General features: G+C 43.4%; 1 protein-coding gene across 2 annotated transcripts in view; it reads left to right on the top strand.

Moving 5' to 3' along the window:
- Positions 1-19,727, top strand: part of slco3a1a (solute carrier organic anion transporter family member 3A1a) — a 231,223-nt gene extending 211,496 nt beyond the window's left edge. For both annotated transcript variants that reach the window (XM_063066548.1, XM_063066547.1), the window contains 3 exons: positions 865-1,040; positions 4,520-4,584; positions 16,255-19,727. In XM_063066548.1, the coding sequence (XP_062922618.1) occupies positions 865-1,040; positions 4,520-4,584; positions 16,255-16,640 (627 nt within the window). In that variant the 3' untranslated portion in view covers positions 16,641-19,727. The remainder of the gene's footprint in view (positions 1-864; positions 1,041-4,519; positions 4,585-16,254) is intronic.
- Positions 19,728-20,104: the final 377 nt, after the last annotated feature.

Raw genomic sequence — 20,104 nt, 5'->3', positions numbered from 1 at the left:
CTGATTCATCACCACCTTCGATTTAGCCGTCAACAGTGGTGTCATCAGCAAATTTAACTACATCATTAAATATGAAACATCGACTGTTTATTCAGTTCCATCGATGGGTTGCTGGGTGTTGTGGCTTGTTGGGCCGGAAGGGTCTATTCCACGCTGTATCGCAAGTAAAATAAATAAATGTCAAAGAGGATTGTTTATGCATTTAATTAGCAGGTAGGTGGTCATGTGAAGGAGATGATTGCATTCATAGAGTTAAGTGAAGAAATGTAGGACGAGGTTTCAGTTGAGCAAAACATTCATAGCTGATTCAATATGACACTATATGTAATACTTACAGGCTCAACAGTTAAATCAATTTATCAATCATATTATTGGAATGAGCTATTCATTGGGGCTCTGGCAAGTCTCTGTTCTGTTTGGAACAGAGATGAGGAGGAATTTCTTTCCCCAGAGGGTGGTGAATCTGTGGAATTCATTGGCACAGACAGCTATGGAGGCCAAGTCATTGGGTATTTTTAAAGCGGTGGTTGACTAGTAAAGGTGTCAAAGGTTACGGGGAGAAGGCAGAAGAGTGGGGTTGAGAGGGATAATCGATCAGCTATGGTGGAGAAGACTCGATGACTCAAGGGGCCTAATTCTGCTCCTGTGTCTTATGGTTTCTGATAGGTTTCTGTTCATGAATATCCGTACATTCACCTTAATCAAGTTTGCTTGAGTAAAACACCAATGTGTGTCCTGGATTCATCGGAATTACAGCAAACTGTTGTACCCAACAGTAGACAGCTCAGTGTTGGAAAGGGTTTCTTTGATTCCTTGGTACTGTGGTACTTACCTTCATTACCCGCTGTGATTCTATGCTTTCAGAATCTCACTTCCTGTGCTTGTCTGAACACTGGCCCCGTTAAGAATGCCACTGTAATCCCCGGCAAGTGCCCGAGCCCAGGCTGTCAAGAGGCGTTCCTGACCTTCATGTGCGTGATGTGTGTTTGCAGTCTCATTGGGGCCATGGCCCAGACACCAGCCATCATAATACTTATCAGGTAGGACCCTTTCTACTGCAAAAGCTTCAGCTGTGAACATCCACAAACTGCTGGAGGAACTCAGCAGGTCAGGTAGCATTTATGGAGTGGGATAAAGAGCCAACATTTCAGGTCAAGACTATTCACTTCGACCTGATGAAGGGTCTCATCCTGAAACTATCTATCCATAGATGCTGCCTGACCTGCTGAGTTCCTCCAGCATTTTGTGTGTGTAACTCTGGATTTAAAGCATCTGCAAAATCTCTTGTGTTTATAACTGTGAACGTTATTATCTGTATTGGGTCTTATGCCCAATGGGAAAAATACAAAAGCCAAATAAACAGAAGGTGTAACATTCAAACACAGGCTCTGTGGTTTAGTAAGAGGAACAGTCTGTACATAACTTAAAGCCTCGATGGTCTAGAGCAGGATATTCCCCTATTCATCTCTGTAATAGACCTCACATGCTCAATACCTGAACATGTGGTTCCCATCCCTGCATTACCTTTGGGGCCAAAGGAGTGGAAAGCTGGAAGAGATAAAGGAATCAAGTACTGGGATAAATATAAGGCTTTCATTTCTGGGATTTGGTTCAAGTCCAACCTCAGCTGTGAGCCATGTAGATACCCGCCTGATGACTTTGGAAAGGATGTGTGCGAAATTATCCAGTTTCAGGACATTAAATCCAGTTCTTGGGGTGGGAGTTAGGGGCCAACAATGCAAAGTTGCTTAAATGAACTCTTAACCTTTAGAGATGTCTCACACTGTCAGGAGGCAGCAAGTACAGTCATAGAGCACTACATCACAGAATGAGGCCACTTGACCCATCTAGTCCATGTCGGAACAGTTACTCCTCCTAGTCCTATCAACCTGCACCTGGACCGTAGCCCACCATACACTTCCCATCTATATACCTGTCCAAGTGTCTCTTAACTGTTGCAATCAAACCCACGTCCACCACTTCCGCTGGCAGCTTATTCCACACTTGCACCACCCTCTGAGTAAAGAAGTTCCCTCACCTGTCACCCTTAACCTATGACCCCTAGTTCTAGCCTCACCCAATCTCGGCAGAAAAAAAACCTATTTGGATTTACCCTATGTTACAAACTTCTCCATGGATTGTCACCTTGTCGTGGTGGAGAAGCTTGTGTGGTCCTGAGATCCCGCGAGCGATGCCGTCTGGAGCTATGCTCCTGGTAGGGTCACCCAAGGCGGTAAGGTCGTGGGTGAGGTCCCTGACAAAGAACAATCCAACCAAGACCTCAACAGTGGAACAGGCGGATGATGTTACTTCGAACTCAACGGCTGTGAAGGCGGATGAAGGCTGCAACAAATCCATCAGCTCCAATCGTCGTGGTTTCCATGCCATTGGAATCAGTTGATTGATTTGTGAAGTATCGTGTGCTTCTTGGAGTGCAACACCAAGTACACGTTAACCAAATAAACACACAGGCATCTTCGCTCTGTGGGCCACTTCTTCAGAACAAAGACCATCATCCTTGACCTCGAGGGATAGCCACGACGATGTTACAAAGTAGTTACAATGGCAAATGACCACATGAGTGTGGAGCTGAGAGATATTGTTGAAGGATAACTCCACTCTGATTTGAACATGTTCACCATCTGACTGACGAAACAGTACGGAGAGATATCTGTGTCACAGAATCAAGAACAGATCTTGGAACTATCATGGTGTGGTGCAAACGTGCTCTTAATGTAGTATACTATGCCTAACCTGGAGGTTAAGGTTGTCTCAAAGTGCCTGAAATGGAAGAGTATCCCACTCTATTAGTACAGTTACATGTTGAGACTGAAAGCAATTTTATTTTATTTTACTGTAATTAATTTAATTTTATTTTATTTCAAGATGCTGTGTGGAACAGGCCCTTCCAACCAATAGAAGCGCACCACCCAGCAACCTACCTACTTAACCCTAGCCTAATCACAGGACAATTTGCAATGAATAAAGTGCGGACAGGACAAGTGTGGGCACGTGGCCAAGTGGTTAAGGCATTTCGACTAGCGATCTGAAGGTTGTGAGTTCGAGCCCCAACCGAGGCAACGTGTTGTGTCCTTGAGCGAGGCACTTAACCACACAGTGCTCTGCGACGACACTGGTGCCAAGCTGTATCGGCTCTTGCCCTTTCCTTGGATAACATCGGTGTCGTGGAGAGGGGAGACTTGCAGCACGGGCAACTGCCGGTCTTCCATACAACCTTGCCCAGGCCTGAGCCCTGGAGAGTGAAAACTTTCCAGGCGCAGATCCATGGTCTCGCAAGACTAACGGAAGCCTTTACTTTACAATGATCAATTAACCTACTAACCGGTACATCTTCAGACAGACTGTGGGTGGAAGCCAGAGCACCTGGAAGAAACCCACGTGGTCACAAAAAGAACATACAAACTCCTTACAGATGGCGCCTGAATTGAACTTAGAACCCTGACGCCCTGAACTGTAACAGTATCATGCTAACCACTATGCTACCATGGCACCCCAGTTCTAACACTAAGATTTAATAACGTCATTATAAACTCCAAAGAAAAAGGCTCAATGGGATTTTGAAAACTGTGCTGGAGTGTTCTTCACTCAGAGGACAGTGCAAGTGTGGAAGAGCTGCCAGCAGAAGTTCAAAGTAACTTTATTATCGAAGTATGTGTATATCTCCATATTCTACCCTGAAATTCACGTTCTTGCTGGCTTCTCTATAAAACAAAGAAATATAATAGAGTCTAAATGAAAATACGCAAAGATTGACAAATGGCCAGTGTGCAGAAGAAGACAGACTGTGCAAATACAATAAATGAATAGATAGAAAGATAAATAATACTGAGAACACGAGATTACAGAGCCCTTGAGCGTGAGTCTAAAGGTTGTGGTATCATTTCGATATTGAGGTGAGTGAGATCATTCACTCTGGTTCAGGAGCCTGATGGTCGAAGGGTGATAACTACTCCTAAACTTGGTGGTGTGAGACCTAAGGCTCCTGTACCTCCTTTCTGATGGCAGCAGCATTTAAGGGACGTTTGGATAGGTACTTGGATGAGAGGGATATGGACCAGGTGCGGGTAGATGGGACTAAGCAGATCAATTCAGCAGAGGCTAGATGGGCTGAAGAGCCTGTTTCTGTGATGTAGCACCCTATGAGTGACAGTGCAGAGGTGTTGAACCGTATGGTTTATGTTCCTTAGCTTGAATTCATTACTGGCTGCTCACATATGCATCTAAATCATTCACTTTTTGCAGAATCACAGTGACAAAAGGTTTCAAAATATCTGATATATCATAGCTGGAAATTAATGACTTAGAGTGTAGCAAACATCCATTCGGAACCTTTGCTTTCATTATCTTATTCCCTTTGGCTTTGGGTCATTTGTTGAAGTGGTTTGTAATTTGCTGAGGAATTAATAACAATTGATATAACAGTTCTGGATAAATTGAATGGTGAGCACATTAATTAACTTCCTTTCAGTCACCCACTGTATTTCCTGTCTCCTTGCAGGGCAGTTAACCCGGAGCTCAAATCATATGCATTGGGAGTCTTGTTCTTGCTCTTGCGATTGCTCGGTGAGTTCTCTGCATATCTGCACCTTTTCCTCACAAAGCCAAACATTGAGCAAGAGAGCATTGGACCAGGGTTTGAAAAGCATGCACAAGGATGGCGTAAAGCAAGGACTAAAGATTAGCTTTATCACATGCATGTCAAAACACATAGTGAAATGCGTCATTTGCATCAGATCAAACCAGCAAGATTTGTGCTGGGGGCAGCCTGCAAGTGTCGCCATACTTCTGGTGCCGACATTGCACGCCCACAAGTCAGTAATCCTAACCAAACACCTTGGAATGTGGGTGGAAACCAGGACACCCAGAGGAAACCAATGCGGCCACGGGGAGAATGTATAAACTCCTTACAGATAGCGGCAGGAAATGAACCTCAATTTCACAGCTGGCACTGCAAAGCAGTTGTGCTAACTATTACACTACAGTACTAAATTATGCTGGTTTACTACAATCCAGATTGAAGTTAAAGCTAACATGGGCCAATGGTTTGGGACTTTATAAGGTCAATAAGTAAAGAGTTAGATCTGATTTTAGCAGAATGATCAGAAGGTCGTTCAAGGACACATCGAAAGGAAAGAGGCAAACTCACAATGACCATGAACACAGATGGAACAAGAGAGGGAGTTGAGACTTCAGCTGAGAGGCAAAAAGCATTTGGCATATTTGGGCTGAGAAATGAATAGTATTAAACATCGGGCAGAAATGGCTTTTTTAGTGTGGAATTGCTCAATTGAAAAAAATGTATGTTCAAAATTCAAAGATGTATGCACATAATCTGGTTGCTGTGTTTCCTACATTATACCAGTGAATACAAGTCAAGGTATTTAACTGGCTGCAAAGTTTAAAGTACAGTTTTTATCACAGTACGTACTGTATATATCACCATATACAACCCTGAGATTCATTTTCTTGCAGGCATACTCAATAAATCCATAATAGTATCAATGAAAGACCGCACCAGCTTGGGCACTCAACCAATTTGCAAAAGATAACAAACTGTTCAAATACAAAAAGAAAGAAAGAATAGTATTAAATAAATAAACAATAAATATCGAGAACGTGAGATGACATCCTTGAAAGTGAGTCCATAGGTTGTGGGAATGATCCGTCTTGGTTGACATGAAACAGAATTTTTAAGAAGCATTCCATTCGAGAAGTTACTCAAAACGTAAAAAATATCTGTGAGATTGGTACACATTCATCCACGGTAAAAGCACCAGAGAAAAGCAGTCTCTGGTTCCTGCTGATCCATTAGTTCAGTGTTGCTGTTCAAATCACAATTTTATAGATCCAATATTCTGGAGGAACTGAGCAGGTCAGGCAGCATCTATGGAGTTCTGATGAAGGGTCATAGAGCTAAACATCGACTCTTTATTTCCCTGCATAGATGCTGCCTGATCTGCTGAGTTTCTCCAGCATTGTGTGTGATGCTCTGAATTTTCATTATCTGCAGAATCTCTTGTGTTTTTAAAAGTTTAAACTCGGCGCCGAAGTCTTGAGCACATATCCTAGACTAGTGCTTACGTGAGGTATTGATGGGTCTCTGTGATGAAGTGGAACCTGTTTCTTAACCTTCTCATATGAGTGTAATTATAATACCATGGCACTATTCTGAGGAAAGCCAGAGATTTTAGTTAACAGTCCATCAATGACACAGTATAATCAATACTAGGAGTGGTCATTTGACTGGATTGTACATCTATCTATACAGAAAGCTTCCTATAAAGGAAAAACTAGGTTAGGTTTAGAGAAATTACCCTTTTTGGTTCAATTATTATAAGACAATAAGACATAGGACCATTTGGCTCATCGAGTCTTCTCCACCATTCAATCATGGCTGATCCTTTTCTCCCCCTCCTCAGCCCCAGTCTCCGGCATTCTCACCATAACCTTTGATGGCCAGTCAAGAACCTATCGACCTCCGCCTTAAAGACACCCAACTACCTGGCCTCCACAGCAGCCTGGAGTAACAAATTCCACAAATTCACCACAATCTGGTTAAAGAAATTTCTCAGCACCTTCTGTGCCCTCGTGTCCTAGACTCCCCCACCATGGGAAGATCCTTTCCACATCTACTCTGTCTAAACTTTTCAACATTTGAAAGGTTTCAATGAGATTCCCCCCTCATCCTACTAAATTCCAGCGAGCATAGGCCCAGGGCCGTCAAATGTTCCTCGTATGATTCACCTTTCATTCCCGGAATCATCCTTGTGAACCTCCTCTGAACCCTATCCAATGCCATCACATCTTTTCTTAGATAAGGAGCCAAAAACTGTTCACAATACTCAAGGTGAGGCCTCAACAGTGTCTTATAAGGCCTCAGCATCACATCCCTGCTCTTGTATTCTAGACCTCTTGAAATGAATGCTAACATTGCATTTGCCTTCCTCACCACCAACTCAGTTGGCAAGTTAACCTTTAGGGTATTCTGCACAAGGACTCTGAAGTCCCTTTGCATCTTAGATTTTTGGATTTTTTTCCCCATTTAGAAAATAGTCTGCACATTTATTTCTTCTACGAAAGTGCATGACCATGCATTTTCCAACATTGTATTTCATTTTCCACTTTCTTGCCCATTCTTCTAATCTGTCTATGTCCTTCTGCACCCTTCCTGTTTCCTCCACCAATCTTCGTATCATATACGAACTTGGCATCAAAGCCATCTATTCCATCATCTAAGTTATTGATGAACAGCATAAAAAGAAGTGGCCCCAACACCAACCCCTACAGAACACCACTAGTCACTGGCAGCCAACCAGAAATAGATTTTTTTTATTCCCACTCACTGCCTCCTACCAATCAGCTAATGCTGTAACAATGCCAGTATCTTTCCTGTAATACCATGGGCTCTTAACTTGGTAAGCAGCCTCATGTGTAGCACCTTGTCAAAAGCATCCACTGCATCCCCATTATCCTACTTGTAATCTCCTCAAAGAATTCCAGCAGGTTCTTCAGGCATGATTTTCCCTTGAGGAACCCATGCTGACTTTGTCCTATCTTGTCCTGTGTCACCAAGTACTCCATAACCTCATCCTTAACAATTAACTCCAACATCTTCCCAACCACTGAGATCAGACTAACTGGTCTTTAATTTCCTTTCTTAAAGAATGGAATGATATTTGCAATTTTCCAGTCCTCCACAACCATGTAAAAGTCCAATGATTCTTGAAAGATCATTTATAATGCCTCCATAATCTCTACCGCTACCTCTTTCAGAACCCTAGGGTGCAGTTCATCTAGTCCGGATGACTTATGTACCCTTAGGTCTTTCTGCTTTTTGAGCACTTTCTCCCTTTTATTAGTAACTGCACTCACTTCTAATCCCTCACACCCTTCAACACTTGGCACACTGCTCGTATCTTCCACAATGAATGCAAAATACTCATTTAGTTCATCTGCCCTTTCCTTATCCCCCATTATTATTTCTCCAGCCTCATTTTCTAGCAGTCCTCTATCCACTCTCATCTCTCTTTTATTTTTTATATACTTAATCGACCTTGATATTGTTTGCTCACTTTCTTTCATATTTCATCTTTTCCCTCCTAATAATTCTTTCAGTTGCTTTCTGTAGGTTTTTAAAAGCTTCCCAATCCTCTATCTTTCTGCTAATTTTTGCTTTGTTGTATGTCCTCTCTCTTGCTTTTACATTAGCTTTGACTTCCCTTGTCAGCTACGGTTGTACTATTTTGCCATTTGAGTATTTCTTTGTTTTTGGAATACATCTATCCTGCACCTTCCTAAAGTTTCCCAGAAGCTTGCACCGTTGCTGTTCTGCTGTCATCCCTGCCAGTATCTCCTTACAACTTACTTTGGCCAAATCCTCTCTCATATCACTGTAATTTCTTTTACTCCGCTAAAATACTGCTACGTCAGACTTTACTTTCTCCCTATCAGATTTCAAGTTGAACTCAATCACTGTCTCCAAAGGGTTCCTTTACCTTAAGCTCCCCAATTGCCTCCAGTTCATTACATAACACCCAATCCAGTATAGCTGATCCCCTAGTTGGCTCAACAACAAACTGCTCTAAAAAGCCATCTCATAGACATTGAACAAATTCACTCACTTGAGATCCATTACCAACTTCATTTTCCCAATCTACCTGCATGTTAAGATCTCCCATGAATATCATAACATTGCCCTTTTGACACGCCTTTTCTATTTCCTATTGTAATCTGTAGTTCACATCCCAGCTACTGTTTGGAGGCCTGTATATAACTGCCATCAGGGTCCTTTTACCCTTGCAGTTTCTTAACTCAACCCATAAGGATTCAACATCTTCCGATCCTATGTCACATCTTTCTGATGATTTGATGCCATTTTTAACCAGCAGAGTCATTCCACCCCCTCTGGCTACCTTCCTATCCCTCCGATACGTGTAACCTTGGACATCCGGCTCCTAACTACAACCATCCTTCAGCTACGATTCAGTGAGGGCCACAACATCATACCTGACAATCTGTAAAAGTGCAACAAGATCATCCACCTTATTTTTTATACTCCATGCATTGAGATGTAACACTTTGAGTACTGTATTTGCTACCTTTTTTGATTCTACGTTCCTAACGCACTGATACTCAGCCTGCTGGCTGCAATCTTGTCCTATCATCTGCCTGCCTTCCCTGACAGTCGGATTGCACGCTATTTTTGCTTTTTTACCATCCGTCCTATCCTGAGTCCCTTCACTCCGGTTTCCACCCCCCTGCCAAATTAGTTTGAACCCTCCCCAACAGTTCTAACAAAGGTGCCTGCAAGAATATTGGTCCTCTCGGGTTCAGGTGTTATCGTTTCCTTTTGTACATTTCAACCTTCCCCCAGTAGAGATGCCAATGATCCAAGGGTGGGATATTTACTAATGGTGCTCCTTCACCTCAGTGATATTAATTGTACCATGTTATAAAGGTTAAAGAGCTGATTGAAAGCAATTACTTGCATAAAGCTGGTGGCGGCTGTTTGCTTAAAGGATTCATCAATATACATTACGCCCCTACAGTATTGATTAATAATTTGAAGTTATTTACTTTATTGTAAAAAATTATGAAAGAAACCACTTACCATTTCAGAATTCCTGGTTACATAGTTTGGAATGCTGGGTAATGTTTATGAATATGTTTCCTTTAGTTTATTTATTGAGATACAACATGGAATAGAATAGGCGCCTCCAGCCCTTCGAGCCGCACCACCCAGCAACCCCCGATTAAACCCTAGCCTAATCCCGGGAGAATTTGCAACAACCAACTAACCTACCAACCCATTCATCTCTGGAATGTTGGAGGAGACTGGAGCGCCCGGAAACCCACGCAGCCACGGGGAGAACGTACAAACTCCTTACAGGCAGCAGTGGGAATTGAACCCTGGTCGTTGGTACTGTAAAGTGTTGTGCTGACCACTGAGCTTCCATGCGCGCCCCGTATTTTGCGGAAGATCCAAAATTCGCCGTTGTTTAATCAATCTAATTCTGAAGTGATCTTTCATCTCCCAAATTTGAACCTGTTTTCACTCTTCCCTTATGTAAAGCATGACATTCAGTGGAGACCTCTGGGAAAATTGAATTTGTTGGTCATGGGGTCACATAACACAGACGCAGGCCCTTCAGCCCATCGAGTCTGTGCCAACAATCACTACCTAGCTATGTACACCAATCCAGCAAATCAAATGGTTCCGATTATTATCAATGTGTACAGTACACAACCTGAAATACTTATCTTCGCAGACATCATAAAAGACAGAAGAACCCCAAAAGAATGAAAGAGAGAAAAACATTAGAACTCCAAAGCTCCATCTCCCCACTCCCACACAAGCATCAACGCGTTAACCTCTCCCTCCCCCCACCGCCCGTTTCAGCAAAAAAGCGTCAGCACCCGAAGGGAGACGATGATCTGAAGTCAGCAAAAACTATTCTTTACCCAACAGTTCAACATGCCACAGGTTCTCTCTCACACTAACAAGGCACAGAGAGGTATCACCCATTTTCGCAGCGAAAGAGGAGATTGACAGTCTGCTGTGTTGCTTTTCCATACATCCACCACAGCGGAATCCTGATATTCCATCTCCCTCAACACCTCAGTCAGCTACACCGACCTGATCCCAGTTTCTGTTTAGTATCCACAGATTCCCTTCAAACCCTCTCAACCACCAGATTCTACCATTCACTAAAATATATTTATTCATTTATTGGGATACAGCACAAAATAGCCCCCACCGGCCCTTTGAGCAATGCCACCTAGCAATCCCCCAAATTAATCCTAGTCTAATCACAGGGCAACTTAAAATGACCAATTAACCTACCAACCGGTACATCTGTGGGAGGAAACCAGAGCACCCAGAAGAAAGCCACGCGGGCACAGAAAGAACGTACAATCTCCTTACAGGCAGCAGCGGGAATTGAACCAGGGTGGCCTGTACTGTAAAGTGTTGGGCTATTCATGATGGTCTATCAACCTAACACTCTGCACGGCCTTAAGGTGGGGGAGGAAACTGGAACACTCAGAGCCAATCCACACAGATAACTCTGAAGATCAGAATTGAGCCCAGGTTGTTGGAGCTGGGAGGTAGCAACACTGTTGGATGTAACGTCATGCCTTCCTTGACAGAGCTCAAGTCTATTCTGTACCATTAGCCCTTGCTGTGTACATACATCTACTGATGCTTCTGGACACATCTTCAGTGATGTTCCTGGAATCGTCAGGTGTTTCGGGTCTTTCAACATCATACACCCTCCCCCAGGTGACCCAGCCGGGGCTGATCAGACCCCAGCTTGTGTCTAGATGACTAGCTACTTATGACTCCATGGCTCCCCTCTTTTGAGCCACAGCCATCTTGAGGCCCTCTCTGCGGCATCGGTGGTACTGCGGATGGCTCTCCTCTTCCTCTCTCCCTCGATGCCCAAAATGCTGAAGGCTCTAACTAAGGAACGGGCTGCGAATCCCCCACAACCAACCTCCACTGGGAACCGTTCAGCTGCGATACTGACAATAATTGTTGTCATGGCTTGCAGCTTCCTATCAACCCCTCCCTTTGCCTTTGCCTCCAGAATTTGGTTAACATCTTCATCAAACTGCTTCCACAGTGAAGTCATGTTAGCTGCAGGCCGTTTGATCCGCCTCCTGTTAGACTTTATATTAGAGGGATTAGTTTGCAACACTTGGAGGTTCTGGGCACTATGGGGTGACTCTGGGCCTGGCCCCTCCTTTTTTCTCACCAGGTTGGATTAAATACTCCAAGTAAAATACACAATTGATCACTCATCAACCTCAGCAAAGTGGGGAGGGGTTCCTTTCAAATAAACAGCTTCAAGGAATCCTCGTTCAACACAGGGCAGTATCATTGAATACATTAGTGTGAGAACAGGAAATTTTAACTGAAAGATTTTTCCTATCCTTTCCCACACACAGGTGCTCCTGACAAGAGTGGGAGCATTGACAGGTACAGTGCCTGGTGTTGAAATAAACCGTAGAGGTGTTTCTATCGATGTGGTCAAGAATAGCAAACACAACCCAAACTAATTGCCATGTTCCTTCATTAATATTGTCAGGCCTTTTGAAAATCTGGTCTCAGTGCAATTAAACCTTTCACAAGTTATCACGTTGGCCTTCAAATAAATAATATTCCCCAGATGGTGACCGCTCTACCTATCTGATTTCTTTTCATCTAAGAGAAGCCACACAGCTGCCTGTTTGCTGTGACTCACAGTTCTTTGCAGTTTCGTTTGATCATATCGGGATGTTACAAAGCTTTCCCGTGAAGCAGTCGCTATTATTTGCATTTCTAAGAATTGACAATGGTGACAGACACAAAATGCTGGAGGAACTCAGCAGGTCAGGCAGCGTCTATGGAAAGGAATAAACAGTGCTTTGGACCGAGACCCTTCATCAGGTCAGGTCAAAGTGTGGACATCGAAACATCAAAGCACACAGTGAAATATTACCATATAACAATTACAGCACGGAAACAGGCCATCTCGGCCCTTCTAGTCCGTGCCAAACTCTTACTCTCACCTAGCCCACCGACCTGCACTCAGCCCACAACCCTCCATTCCTTTCCTGTCCATATATCTATCCAATTTAACTTTAAACGACAACATCGAGCCTGCCTCAACCACTTCTGCTGGAAGCTCATTCCACACAGCTACCACTCTCTGAGTAAAGAAGTTCCCCCTCATGTTACCCCTAAACTTTTGCCCTTTAACTCTCAACTCATGTCCTCTTGTTTGAATCTCCCCCATTCTCAATGGAAAAAACCTATCCGCGTCAACTTTATCAATCCCCCTCATAATTTTAAACACCTCTATCAAGTCCCCCCTCAACCTTCTACGCTCCAAATGTGTGATTTTGCATCAACAACTGGCATAGTCCAAAGATTATGCCAGGAGAAGCCCACAAGTGCTGCCACACCTTTGGTGCCAACATAGAAATCCCACAACCCATTAACCCAAACCCTAACTCCTAAATCTTTGGAACATGAGAGGAAACCAGAGTAGCTGGAGGAATCCCATGGGAAGAACATATAAACTCCTTACAAAGGGTGGTGGAAATTGAACCCCCAGTCGGTGATTGCAGATGCTATAAAGCAATTGCCTAACTGCTACACTACCTTGCCATTCCATATGGGAGTTTGCCCAAGCATATGAATATGTTGGGACAAACTCCCTAGAATCTAATGCTTCCTTGAAATGCTACTTGCTGCAGCATACACGCAGTGGCCACTTTATTAGGTACACCTGCACAGCTGCTCATTAATGCAAATATCTAATCATGTGACAGCAACTCAAAGCATGTAGGCATAGTCAAGAGGTTCAGCTGTTGTTCAGAACAAACATCAGAATGGGGAAGAAATTTGATCTAATTGACTTCAACAGTTGGTTTGAGTATCTCAAAGACTGCTGAACTCCTGGGATCTTCACTCACAGCAGTCTCCAGAGTTTACAGAGAATGGTGCAAAAACCAGTGAACAGCAGTGGGTGAAACCGCCTTGTTAATGAGAGAAGTCGGAGGAGAATGGCTCTGACAGGAAGGTGACAATAACTCAAATAACCATGCATTACAACAGTGATGTGCAGAAGAGCTTCTCTGAATGCACAATACATTGAAACTTGTGGTGGATAGGCTAGAGCAGCGGATGGCCATGAAGATACACTCAGTGGCCACTCTTCTAGATACAGGAGGCACCTAATATAGTGAGTGGCCTCTGAGTGTACAAAGCTATGAAATGATGGGGATTTCAATCTACACAACAGATTGATTCCACCTCAATCGTTCAACTGTCCCTCTTACATTTAAACTAGTAAATACACTACAATAGGTGGATAAAGAAAGAGTTAGGTTACTAAAGGCGCCCTAATTCACCTCACTGTCCCTTGTCCAGAAGATACTGTCCAGAAATTCATCCCCATTCTTACATGCAAAGAGCCTAACTTCAAAAATATAAACAGAAAATGCTGGAAGTACTCAGAAAGTCAGGCAGTATCTGTAGAAAGAGAAACAAAGTTAACGTTCTTGGTCAAAGGCCCTCTTTTGCAACAGGGTAAGAGTGAAAGTAAGTTATAAGTAAGTAAGTAAGTTTTAAGTTACAGAGAGGGTGGAGGCTGTGATCATCAATCAAGTCATTGAAATTTTCAGTGCAGTCATGGGACCTTACAGCTCAACTTCAAATTGATTACCAAAGTACATATATATTACCACTTCCTAGCTTGAGAGATATTTCCTTCCAGGCATTTACTGGAAACAAATAAATACAACAGAATTTATGAAAAACTCTATAGAAAGACAAAGACTGACAACCAATGTGCAAAAAAACGAGCTCCGTAAATTAAAATAATACTGAGGCATGGGTTGCAAAAAGCCCTTGAATGTGAGTCAGTAGGCTGTAGAATCATTTCAGAGGTGTAATGAGTGAAGTTATCCATGCTAGTTCAGGAACCTGATGGTTATAGGGGTAATGATTTTTTCTGAACCTGATGTGTGGGACCTGAGGCTTCCGTTCGTCCTTCCCGATGGCAGCAGCGAGAAGCGATCATGGCTTGGATGGTGGGGGTCCTTGATGATGGATGCCGCTTTCTTGTGGCAGCGCCCCTGTGCATGCCAGCTGCAATATTAATCTACGCTATCCCATTTCGCACATATGCCTCTGCTCTGTTCCTATTCAAGCACTTGATCAAGGGCCTTTTATATATTGTATTAATATCTGCCTCCACTATCTATTCTGGCAGCTCATTCAAAATATTCACCACCTTCTGTGTGGATAAACTTAACCCTCAGACCTTCTGTAAATTTCTCCCCTCTCAACTTTATCCTCTGTCCTGTTCTAACTCCACATCCTTTGGAAAAAGTCACCCTTGAATCTCCTATATTCCAGTAAGAATAAACCCAGCCTACACAATATTTCCTTGTAGCTACAACCCTCCATTCCAGGAAGTGTCCTGATAAACATCGTCTGCACACCCTCAACACATGCTTCCTGTACTGAGGCCACAGATCTGTACCCAATACAGCCTGCAGCTGCGACACAATGTCCTAGCCCTTACACTCAATACCACAGCCTATCTAGGCAAGCACACTAAATGTCTTTTTCACTAATTGGGTCGCTAGAGTCTAGCACACTCAGAAATCATTGATTAAAATGTTGGTCATGCAATCAGAAGGGGCTGATGGGATGGCGGGAATTGTCGGGGTTGCTATGGTGATAAACATTGATGGCACCATTTGGATGGTAGATTAACGAGGAAAACTAGAGCAAGGAAAGATTGACCCATGAGAAATGCCCAGATCAGGCAGTATTAGTGAAGGGAGAGTGAAAGATTGTAGAAGTATACAGCACAGAAACAGGCCCTTCAGCCCATCTGGTCCTTGCCGATCAAGTTTCACATCCAAACAAGTACAAACTGCAGCAGAACTGGCTGGTTCTGGTAGACAGAAAGAAAATTGCCTGACATTGATTAATACTATTTGAGTCACTCGGCCTGTAACTGGTCATTCATTTAACTTAGAGATACAGCATGGAAACAGGTCCTCCTGGCCCATGAGCCCTTGCCACCAAATTACACCCATGTGACCAATTCACTTATATACCGGTGCATCTTTGGAATGTGGGAGGAAACCAGAGCACCCAGAAGAAACCCGGAAGAACATGCAAACTCCTCACAGACAGCGCTGGAATTGAACTCGGGTCGCTAGCACTGTAAAAGCGTTACGCTACCGTGAAGGTAAATTGCTGTTCCTCTCCTTATGTTGCTGCAGACACAATGGTCAGAATGGAAATAGGATGGAGGAGTGAGATGTTCCTCAAACTGGGTCAGCAGCTTCAGTGGAATGTCGAACAATTTATCTGCTTGGCCACTTCAAAGTACAAAGTAAATTTAATATCGAAAAGTACATATATGTCACCATATACAAAGATGAGATTCATTTTCTTGCAGACAGTCACAGTAAGTACAAGAAGCACAAAATTTTCAATGCAAAACTGCACCTAACAGGACAGAGTGCAAAAAAACAACGAACTGGTCAAATAGAAAAAAGAAAGGGAAAAAATGGTGATAAATCAATAAGCAATAAATATTGAGAACATGAGATGAAATGTCCTTGAAAGTGAGTCCACAGTTTGTGGGAACGGTTCAGTGGTGGGGCTAGTGAAGTTATCCGCTGTGGTTCCCTCTCATACTACGTCTTGTTTGTTCTCCACAGGTTTCATTCCTCCTCCTCTCATCTTTGGCGCGGGGATTGACTCGACGTGCTTGTTCTGGACCACGATCTGCGGAGAGCTGGGTGCATGTATGCTGTACGATAACGTCGTTTATCGCTACCTCTACATCAGCATTGCCATCACCCTGAAGACACTTGCCTTCATCCTTTACACGACGACCTGGCACTGTTTGAGGAGGAATGCCAGCAAGTATATCAGAGATGACGAGGGCAACCTCCAGCCACTGACAGCCAGTGACCTCTTTGCATCAACCTTAACGCTGGACACAGCAAGGAGGGACTCCAGTCACCATCAGTCACAAAAGACCAAATTTATTTACAACCTTGAGGACCATGAGTGGTGCGAAAATATGGAATCTGTCCTATAAAAGGACATTTGATTTTGTACTTTTTTTTGAATTAAGACGTAATGGTGCCCAGACTTTTGAACAAAAACAAAATTTTTCTTCAAAGTTTTTGTTTTGCAAGACAAGCGCAGGGGCTAAGCAGGATTGTGAACTGTTGAAAACATTGTTATATTTGCAAGCAAAGGACTTAATTACATTTTGACAAGGGCCAAGATTGCAACCAATAATCTGTTCAAATGCCTTTGCCTGGAATGGTGGGATACTCCATATCATAGACTGATGTGGCTCGGGTCTGGTCCTGAGGCCACACTACACCAAGACCTCGCCATTTCAATCGTGCTTCTTTTGTCTTTGCCAAGCAGAGTTTAGGCACTTGTGACAGTCTGTAGAGCCAATGGTTCCAACTTAACGCAGGTCCTCATAATTACAGACTGGGACGTTCCAGCCTCCTGCAAGTCTTCCTTCCAGGAAAGGTTTTGGGAAGAACGTTGCCTCCCATCTGAATGGCCAGGCAACCCTTTTGGAGCCACGACGAATAACCAGGTTCACTGCAGTCCCCGAGTAGGAGATCCGTAGGTTATATGTCAGGTCGAGGCTGATGCAAGAGATTTGAATGGAACAAACTTTCCAGAATAAAGATCACAGGGCACCTGAGATTCTAACAAAGTCTGTGAACTCTCTGTCCTCTTGTAAATAAATTTGTGGACCTACCTGCACTTGGCAGTAGACAGGAGAAAAAATTTGCCTCTTTGATATCACAATTATTTGATTCCAGTTATTAATTAAATGAGAGTTTCACGTTGAGACATTACATTTTCCGTCTCATGCAATTAGTGTCTCTCATTTTGCCATTCCAACTCCCCCACAACAATTTAATCCTTCAAGAGTTATGTTTCCTTGTCTTGCCTGGAAGACAATATTTGAGTTTTAAACCACAAGACCCTAAGATATAGGAGCAGAGTTAGGCCATTCAGCCTATCAATTCTGCTCCAACATTCCATCATTGCTGACCTATTATCCCTCTCAACCCCGTTCCTCTGCCTTCTCCTCATAACCTTTCACGCCCTTACTAATCAAGAACCTATCAACCTCTGCTTTAGATATACCCAATGGTATACCCATTGCACAAATGGCCTCCACAGTCATCTGTGGCAATAAATTACACGGATTCATTTGGCAAAAGAAGTTCCTCCTGCATCTCTTTTCTAAAGGGATGTTCCTCAATTCTGAGACTGTGTTCTCTGGTTCTAAACTCCTCCTGCTATAGGACACATCTTCTCCATTTCCACTCTATCTAGGCCTTTCAATATTCGGTAGTTTCAGTGAGATACCCCCACCCCCACCTCATCTAAACTCCAGCAAATACAGACCTAGAGCCATCATATATTTACCCTTTCGTCCTCAGGATCATTCTCGTGAATCTCTTCTGGACTCACGTCAATCATTTTTGTGAACTACCCCTGGACCTTCCTCAATACCAGCACATCCTTCCTTAGATAAGGGGCCCAAAACTGCGAACCATACCCCAAGTGTGTTTTGACCAACAGCTTATAAAGCCTCAAATAATATTATATTTTTAATTTCATAATAATAACAAATGGTGAAGCTTGTCACTAAAAATTTCCAACCTATGCAATCTTTGGTTCCTTCTGTTCGGGTCACCAGAACCCAGCACACTCAGAAATCAGTGTTGGTCATGAAACCCAAAAGGGCTGAGAAGATAGTTAACATCTCATGTCAGTGACTTTTCAGATACTAAGGAATTGTTTTTGACTTGAAGTGCTAAATCTCTCTCTCTCCCCACTCCCCACTCTCCTTCTCTTTCCCTCTGTCTTTCTCGCTCTTCCCCTCTCCCCGCTCTCTCCCTCTCCTACCTGAACTGCTGTATGCTTCCAGCATTCTCCAATTATACTTCAGATCTCCACTACTTTGCTATTGTTTTTGTAATCATTTATGTACAGTATGTGAAAGAATCCCAATCTATTGTTCGTTCCTGTGACCTTTTATATTCTGATTCCACTATAATGAATCCTTTTCCACTGATCGTATTCCAGAATCATATTTTGCTGAGTAATTCACCAGTTGTCCGAGATTTATTTCCTTTGGTTATTGGTCAATTGATTATTTGATTATTGATCTTTCTGCTGATGGACAATATTTCTCACCACCTTGTGAATCAAATCAAATGATTCCCCTCCATAGATGCTGCCTGACCTGCTGAGGTCTTCCAGCATTTTTACTTGTTTATTGAGATACAGCATGGAATAGACCCTTCCGGCCCTTTGAGCCACCCTGCCCGGCGATCCCCAGTTTAACCCTAACCTAATCGTGGGAGAACTTACAATGAGCAAACAACCTACCAACCACTATATCTTTAGACTGTAGGAGGAAATCAGAGCACCAGGAGGAAACGCACGCGTTCACGGGGAGAATATACAAACTCTTTACAGGCAGCAGCAGGAATTGAACCCCGGTCGCTGGTACTGTAAAGCATTACACTACCATAGTACTCTGGATTTCCAGCATCTGCAGAATCTCTTGTGATAATTACTATTTTTACTGATGCCTTTTCACAAGGTTTTAATCATCAAACCAGGTCCTTGAGAACAGGTGGAGAATTAGCTTGTCTAACATGGAAGCCGTGCTTTCTCCCTGTGAGATTTACCGAATTGGTTCAGGGAACAATGTAACTCAGCGAGAGCCAATTCTTTGGGATACATGGGTACATAGTGGAATAAAATTTTGCTGCCTACTAGGTCTGTTGGTTCGTGAGGCATCGTGGTGGTGTAACATTACAACATCACTGAATTTAGGCAGTGTGTTGGCTTGGTGTTCCCTTCAACCACAGAATCAGAATTGGTCCTAATATAGCTACAGCCTGGTGAAAATCCATGTTTATCATTTACAATGTGTCACGTTTCAGTTTTGGACAATCTAACTTACTTTAACTCAGATGTGTTAAGTCATTGATATTCATCAAGCAGTTCACAGGCTGAGGTCAATCAGTTTAAGATAGACTAGGAACTGAGTAACACACGCAAAATGATGGGGGGAACTCAGCAGGTCAGGCAGCATCTCATGGAGGGAGATAAACAGTCGATGTTTAAGGCTGAGACCCTTCATCAGGATTAAAGTGGAAGGGGGAAGAAGCCAGAATAAGAAGGTAGGGGAAGGGAAGGAATACAAGCTGGCAGGTGATCGGTGAAGCCAGATGAGGGGGGGGGGGGAAGGGAGGGGAGATGAAGTGAGAAGCTGGGAGGTGATAGGTGGAAAAGGTAAAGAGCTGAAGATGAAGGAATCTGATAGGAGAGGAGAGTGGGCCATGGGAGAAAGGGAAGGAGAAGGGGCATTAGAGGGGGGAGATGGGCAGGTGAGGAGAAGGGACGGGGTAAGAGGGGAGCCGGAGTGGAGAATGGAAAAAGAGAGAGGAGGGGCGAGGAACTAGGGACTGAACCTAGCCCCTAATGCTCAGTGGCACACTGAAC

This window comes from Mobula hypostoma, chromosome 13, assembly GCF_963921235.1.
Source record: "Mobula hypostoma chromosome 13, sMobHyp1.1, whole genome shotgun sequence".
In the NCBI taxonomy this organism is placed as follows: Eukaryota; Metazoa; Chordata; class Chondrichthyes; order Myliobatiformes; family Myliobatidae; genus Mobula; species Mobula hypostoma.
The sequence above is the reverse complement of the archived record's forward strand: the minus strand, read 5'-3'. Positions and strand labels throughout refer to the sequence as shown.